Raw genomic sequence first — 7,788 nt, 5'->3', positions numbered from 1 at the left:
GGAATAATAAATAATTCTTGGAGAATACTTGGTCCACATTACGATGATTATAAATAGTTAAACCACAGGTTCTCTCTGTTGTTCCCTTTCAATTAGTCACCACCTAGATGATGAATGATTCGGTGAGAATCTAATGAATGAATAAATGGATTGAAGCATTCGAGAAAGGCTCAAGTATTCCGCTAAATATCTTCCCATCAGTATTTGTAGCCCTCGCCACCCCCAGCAGGTGCTGGATACGAGGCTGTTCCCTCGTATCGAATCATCGGTCGATATCCACCGGCATCGGCAATGTAATCGACAATTTGTGTTCTTCCATCTGGCAGCAAAACGTGATAAGAGCCTTTGGCCTCGTCATCCTTTCGCATTTCACGGTGGCCAAAGTCTAAGCCCGCAGCTGCATCCTGCACTTCGTACGAGTACTCGTAATTCACTGGATCCTGAAATAAATTTCGGCAGAATTGTGTGAATATTATTTTGATATATCGTGTGTACGAAGAAATTGGGGAATATGAGAAGAATGATAAATACCCCAGCCCATTCGTCTGGATGACCAGTACCTCCTGGTCTTCCTGCCCCCGAGGGCGGTAAATATGACGGTCCCTGTGGTACACTGCTGACTCGTGCCAGCACCATTGCTAAGAGGAGTACCTGCAATTTATCGGATAAATTGACCCGACAAATGTACCGTAAAAATGCTTGTGGTGACACGCAAATCAATAAGATTACGAGAAATATTATTGGCATTAGTTGATTTTATAGGGCCAGAAATTGCCGAGATTTCGGTAAATATTTGATGAGCGTAAAAGCTTTGAGAGCAGATTTATACGTAAGCCCTTGTTGAAATCCCTCGGGCATACTATTGCTATTGAAAAACCAACCAGAGAGAAAGAGAAAAAGAGAGAGAGGGAGAGAGTGATTAAAAAAACTATTTTCGACGCGGAGAAAAAAAGTTTTTATCCTCAGGGATATGGTTCTGATTTTTATGAATTCATCAACAATTATTGGTGATGTTGGGCACTGATTAGAATGACTCCAATTATCAGTGATTTTTATCACTGAAATTTGGCGGTAGATTCCCAAAAATTAGAGATGGGTAACTCAAAAGTAGAGATATTCCTCTGAACATTAGTGTTATTGAGTGACGATGTGACTGAAAATTTGTGACAAAATCACTGAATCCCTAATAAACGGGGCTAAATTCCTAAAAATCAGTGACATGTCCCTAAAAATTTTTTTTCTCTGTGGATTTTTCAAAGATTGTCAACGTCAAAAAGCTTACACTCACCTTCGAAATCATGAGGGACCTGGTACGGTCTTTCCAGTCTTCACAAAACTAAGATAAAAGGATAGCTGCGCGCAAGACTTTATACCCGATGCCGGGATTGCTCGTGCAATCCAATGAAAACTAAAATACTGTGATTTGCTGTCTTGCCTGTGTACATAATGTAAAAGTATAACCATTAATAAAAGGTAATAACAAAACCGCAGCATTTGTCAGCAGAGTCTTTCATTGTATTATACATGAAATTTCGTCGCTCAATTTACTGGGGCTTCAGCAATCATTGTTGCTCTATTCGAATACTTCAATAATTCCCCGAGAGTAGAATTGATTATCAGGCAGACGGCAATTGGGGAATCTTTCATGTTCCATTAAATTAGAAATATTCAGTGAGGGATAGGAGGTATCAAAAAATGAAGCTTTGTTAAAATCAGTTTGCGATTTTATTCTACATTGCAATCTAGGTCGCCGTGGATGATAATTAAATAACACACTTCACAGTTTGATGGGATGTAAAATATCGAGCAGAACGTTAAATTGTAATACTAAGCGATAGGATTCATACAATGGATGATGTACATGATTGCCGGGGACAATGAACTAAGGTATGAATATAATATATATGTAGATGTCTGCAGAGTCAATATTGCATGAATATGAATCGAATACCGGAAGAAACCATTCTGTGACATTACAGGGCTTCACTCTAATGACAAGTCTCGATATTCAATTCTTGCATTGTATCGTTTTGCATAAATCACTTTGTTCGTATCGTAGGCCAATATCGAGCTGGGATCTATCGTGAATCGTTTGTCGTTCGTATATTATGATGTAAATTACAAGCATTGAATTATCCACAGGTTTAGTATTGATATCCACCATTAGCAGCAGCATCACCGCCACTTCCCGATGGATAGCCACCCTGATTACCGCCAAAATCACCACCCGATTGATTAGATGGATATCCTTGATTTCCACCGCCGTTTTGTCCACCGAATCCACCGCTGCCAGCGCCAGGCTGGCCAGAGGGATATCCTGAGAAATATTTGTTTATTATTATTCCGATAATTTAATCGCTCGAGAGACGCTAATATGAGTGCAGTATACCACTGTCGCTGCCGAAACCTCCGCTACTTCCAGGACCGCCCGAGGGATAACCACCTCCACTACCACCGAAATTGCCTGCCCCTTGTCCCCCGGAATTACCAGGTCCACCAGATGGATAACCCGAGTCGCCTCCGGGCCCCCCCGAGCCGTAGCCACCGGCATTCGCCTCCCCCTCGTATCTTATCTGCGGTTTGAACCCGTCTTGATCCGCCTCGTACTCAACAATCTGCTTCCTTCCATCTGGCAGCAGAACATTGAACATCCCCTGGGCTCGATCGCCATCACGGCTCTCCGTCTGTCCGAAATCAAGGCCTGATTGAGCATCCTTAACTTCGTAGTTGAATTCGTACTTGGCCGGTTCCTGGGACAAATTTTTATTTTCGAACCAAATGCTAACTTGGGATACTCGAAAGGGTTTCAATAGTTGACTAACTGTGCCCAGGTTAGTATTACACACGGAGAGAAATATTCAATAAAAATTACGTATCTTTTCCGTATTTCCGGAGCGAAATGTGGTTGGAGGAAATTTTACGGAACTGTCACGGAATTTTTCCGGAAGTTCCGTACTTTTTATCTGACTCTCCCGTGAAAAATTACGATACCGTCACTGAAATTTTCTGAATCGATTCCGTAATCGGCGAGTGAATTGTGAGTTCCGTAATTTTTCCTGAACATTTCTCTCCGTGCACCGAGAGAAATATCGACCATAATATGACAAATTAATTCCTTGCGCCAAATGTGTAATATCTTGCGGATAAATCGCTTGGGATAAGAACTTCACATGATGAGTCAGACAGTGGGAAAATTCGGTGAAGTTTTCATGACTTAAAGGCGAACACGTCAGGATAAAGAGAGAATTTCTTGTCTCAAGAAATCGGTTTCTTCGTTCAAAAAGATGGGGAAATCACTAAAATCTCTAATATAAATACATAATACATAATTGTCCGCGCGTATATATTCTATCCGATGAGGGCAGAGACTTTTATATTGATTAAATACAGATTTTAGACAGACGAAAACCTCCAGATATTTCTGAAATATAAACGTCGCTTGCTCTCAGCCTCGATGAGTTTGAAGAAAAGAAATAAACTGTCACTTTTTTGAAACTTCTCTTGTCCCTGAAGCCCGAAGAGGACTGAATCCGTGTCTGAAACCTACGATTAATTTCGTCGGAGCTGCTACGCCCCTCTGTCTCTTTGTCATTATTTAGACAGTATTCGTGTGATATTCTGTCGATTTTTCCCTCAGTTTACAATCAACTATGTTTATAAATTCTTACGTTGCTCTCTTCACCGCCTGGCCCACCACTGCCGTAACCACTTGAGCCACCACTGGGGCCCCCTGAGGCATATCCATCACCGGGAGCACCAGCGGCAGGAGGTGCGTAACTGTCGGATGGAGTTCCACCCCCCGAACCTCCAGGTCGTGGAGAGCCACCGAAACCGCTGTTGCCACCTATAATTGGATTCAATAGTAATCATTCACTTACCCAATACTATTAATCCACAGGGGACATTCAAATATTACGTCACACGATCAGCAGGGTCAGATGGGTCTGTAGTTTACGCCATAATTTTTTCAATTTTCAATTCAGAAAATTGCAAATGCAATTTTATTATCATACCCTTCCCCCGTGGAAAAATAGAGGTGTCACCCGTTCTTCAAATTATCTGAAGGATTCACAACGAAGAATTTCGAAATGTTTTGACAGCAACAGTTTAATAAGCTGTAAAATATTCAAAAAGCATCGCTCATAACACGGAATGACCTGAAGACTGAAAATTACCTCCAAATCCACTGCCGCCAGCTCCCGGAGCTCCGTAACTACCAGACGGCCTTCCACCGCCTCCTCCACCCCCCTGTCCACCAAATCCGCCCTGACCAGCAGGGCCACTTGGATAACCTGCCTGTCCCCCCTGTCCCCCCTGCTGACCGAATCCATTACCGCCTGCATTGGGTGCGCCGTAACTATTCGAAGGTCGTCCCCCCTGTCCTCGTCCACCTTGTCCTCCCTGCTGACCAAATCCACCGCCCTGTCCGCCCTGCTGTCCAAATCCTCCGCCGCCTGCACCAGGAGGTCCATAACTATCTGAAGGTCTCGGTGGAGAGGTATTCTGCTGTCCAAATCCACCACCCTGTCCGCCCTGCTGTCCAAATCCTCCGCCGCCTGCGCCAGGAGGTCCATAACTATCTGAAGGTCTTTGTGGTGAGGTATTCTGCTGTCCGAATCCTCCACCCTGTCCGCCCTGCTGACCAAATCCACCCCCGCCTGACCCAGGAGCACCATAACTACTGGAAGGTCTGCCTCCCTGTCCCCCTTGCTGTCCAAATCCGCCTCCGCCTGACCCAGGAGCACCATAACTACTTGAAGGTCTGCCTCCCTGGCCTCCCTGTCCCCCTTGCTGGCCAAAACCGCCCCCGCCTGACCCAGGTGCACCGTAACTACTTGAAGGTCGCCCTCCCTGTCCCCCCTGTCCACCCTGTTGACCGAATCCACCACCGCCGGCACCAGGAGCCCCGTAACTACTAGAAGGTCTACCTCCCTGCCCTCCCGATCCCCCCTGCTGACCGATACCATTACCTCCACCCCCAGGAGCACCATAGCTACTCGAGGGTCGTCCTCCCTGTCCACCTTGGCCCCCTTGCTGACCAAACCCACCTCCCTGTCCTCCCTGCTGACCAAATCCACCACCACCTGCACCCGGTGGACCATAACTACCGGACGGCCTGCCGCCCTGGCCTCCCTGCTGGCCGAATCCCTGTCCCTGTCCACCAAATCCTCCACCACCCCCCGAGGGTGGCCCGTACTGACTCGACGGCCCACCCCCACCCCCACCCCCTCCACCACCATTACCACCCGGTGGTAAGTACGAATTGACAGGAGGCTCCGGTCGCGCTAGAGCGACTGCTAAAATAATTGCTACTAGTGCTAACTGAAAAATAAAATAAAATCCTCAGAATAACTCATCAGCTGCATGAGAACAATTACCAAACGAGGATTAAAAACTCACCTTAAACATGCTGATTGTGATTTCCAGTATTATCCGATGAGAAAGGAAGAAGAATAACAAAGCTCCTCCCGGTGTTGGCTCCCCGTAAAGGGGACTATTATAAATCTCGTCAACTTCCTCTGTGTCAAATTCAATGCTCCAGCGCACTATACCGCGTACACAGTGAATAAAATGCACCCACCACCTGTGAGCGGTGTCGTGGGAATGACAAACCCCGTTGCTTCTAATCCGCTTTATATATCCCCGAAGACGATCCAAGATTCTAAATCATGGATTTAGTGCAACTGGGTGAGATTTAACCGGTGGTAAGATCGACGTGGTCGCGTTATGCCACTGGCGTTATCCCATCGGGTGACGGTCTAGCGGATCTTCCAAGCAGACATTGGCATAAGATTGTGTAGGAGGGCTCTGTAGGGGGGGAGAATTCAGCCATTTCTGAAACATATTGCCGAGCGAATCCTGGTGGCATCCTCGGAGATAACGAGTCACCACGTCTGCCGCTCCGATTTTACCTCCGGATACATTTCACACTCCAATACATGGGAATTGTTGCAAAACGCTTATAAGATCCGTAACGTTGAATTTATTGAGCCAGATGTTTTTATCTTGATTGAAAATTATTTCTCCAGCATTTTATCTCATATTCCGATATTCACCTGGAATTTACAATTCATCTCGCCAAATGGGGACAACGAATCGATCGATAATGTGTTACGCATTGTGTCATTAATGCATGTCACAAAACTCGGTGAAGACTCGAGGCAGTGGTATCCCATCGTTTTAACATGTAAATTAGAACGTGGCTGAGTGCTCCTTTCGGTGGATGAAAGGATCATCTGTGGTACGCAACTATCGGTGAACAATTTTTCACTCTTGAAAAGATTTCGCGATCGCGAAACGATGACAGGGGGATATGCCGCTGTGAGAATGGTCTGAAGAATCATCATCCTCAGTGACAAGTACACTCACACGCTTCACCGCGGAAAGGGGCAAAAAAGGCCGATTGCTCGTTGGGGTTTTCTACGTGTACGTTTTTAATGTATTGAGAAGATCCTTTATGCAATCGTTAACTCGTGCAGATGTATCGCGTCAAACGTGGGACGCTCAAACGAGATGTTGGATACTGGGCTATTGCATCATGGAGTTTATTGAAACTCCGCTTTCAATACGACACATATAGATGCTCTGAATTATTTCATGCTTTCGGTTTTTTTCATACACGAATTTAGTAATGTTTAAATTTATTTCGCAAATAATGCTGGTCAAATGATACAAAGAGTCCTGTTCAACACGAGTTGCCAATCATCACGCATGAATTCTTCGGTATAACGAAATACCACAAAAAAAATTCCAATAAATTAATCAATCCGCAGGAGTTCTTCCTTTATTCAATTTCGATGGGTGAGATGAGTTCATAGATTGCTAGTTGAAACAAAAATTGAAACGCAAATGGATGAGAATATATTTTTTTGCTCCCTTGAAGTGTATTGAATCGAAGGATTTCGTTTTGAATAGTCATCCCTAGTATTGATTCAACAAATTGTTGCATTCGTTCAGAATCGATTTGTCTGTTTCAATCAAATAGGCCGACAAAAATGGATTACCTATGGTGCATTCTTTTTTCACCCTTTGGCCCGATGCATTCGTTATTCCGCACCGAGTGTATCAACCAATTGAACAGCAGACTCAATTATCCTGCGTCGTTTCACCACATGTTTAATTAAAATACTTGAAAATTATTAATGGCATTGTTCAATCAGGAAGCGAGAGAAGTAATAATTGTCACGGGTGATGACTCGAGATGGTGGGACGATGGTGAATCAGGGCACACGTACATTATTTCACACGACAAAACAGTGTGCCAACGTATATCTATATGGAGTCATTGCAACGGAAGAATTTCGATATTTCACATTGGCAAAGTTGGTCATGCGAGCTGTGAGATGCGCACCATTGGTGCATTAGAAGAAGCGAAATGGTGGGATGTCTTCAAGATGCACCACTATTCGCGGAACGTATTTGCGTTGCGCAATGCCACCTCACCTGATCTAATTTAGCCTGGAAGCATCGATCTCTATGGCTTGTCGTATTCCAAATCTTACGAAAGTTGATGCTGTTTTTTTTCTTTCAGCTTGATTCTCCCATCGGATCATGTCTATATAAATACTTTGTTGTCTCGATGGAGTTGAGCCACTTAGGTACGTTGCACGATGAAGATCATATCCGTTAAAAGTTTTGGCCTCGTATAAAACTGGTTCTCTCAGCGTCAAAGAGTTGTAGTGCCGTTTGGCAGAGGTTGGTTGAAAAATATTTTTCTAACCAGTGGGGGGGGGGAGGCAGAGGGAGATAAGGATAGTGTAACAGAGAGATGGAAAAGGGAGAAAACTG

At 44.6% G+C, this 7,788-nt stretch overlaps 2 protein-coding genes across 2 annotated transcripts in view; both read right to left on the bottom strand.

Annotated features, from left to right (window-relative positions):
• Positions 1–197: 197 nt before the first annotated feature.
• On the bottom strand, positions 198–1,300 carry LOC107043600 (pro-resilin-like). The gene is made up of 3 exons (XM_015265184.1): positions 1,289–1,300; positions 532–651; positions 198–440 (listed from the first exon to the last, which is right to left on the bottom strand). The coding sequence occupies exons 1-3, from the start codon at positions 1,298–1,300 to the stop codon at positions 198–200; spliced, it is 375 nt and encodes a 124-aa protein (XP_015120670.1).
• Positions 1,301–2,144: 844 nt separating this feature from the next.
• Positions 2,145–7,788, bottom strand: part of LOC107041677 (glycine-rich cell wall structural protein 1.8-like) — a 10,169-nt gene continuing 4,525 nt past the window's right edge. Inside the window, exons 2-5 of the mRNA XM_015262709.1 lie at positions 4,176–5,342; positions 3,669–3,844; positions 2,390–2,750; positions 2,145–2,317 (exon numbers count right to left, since the gene is read on the bottom strand). Of these exons, the coding sequence (XP_015118195.1) occupies positions 2,145–2,317; positions 2,390–2,750; positions 3,669–3,844; positions 4,176–5,342 (1,877 nt within the window). The remainder of the gene's footprint in view (positions 2,318–2,389; positions 2,751–3,668; positions 3,845–4,175; positions 5,343–7,788) is intronic.

The sequence above is a fragment of the Diachasma alloeum genome, unplaced genomic scaffold (genome assembly GCF_001412515.2).
Source record: "Diachasma alloeum isolate Michigan unplaced genomic scaffold, Dall2.0 Dall_scaffold_00176, whole genome shotgun sequence".
Lineage (NCBI taxonomy): Eukaryota > Metazoa > Arthropoda > Insecta > Hymenoptera > Braconidae > Diachasma > Diachasma alloeum.
The sequence above is the reverse complement of the archived record's forward strand: the minus strand, read 5'-3'. Positions and strand labels throughout refer to the sequence as shown.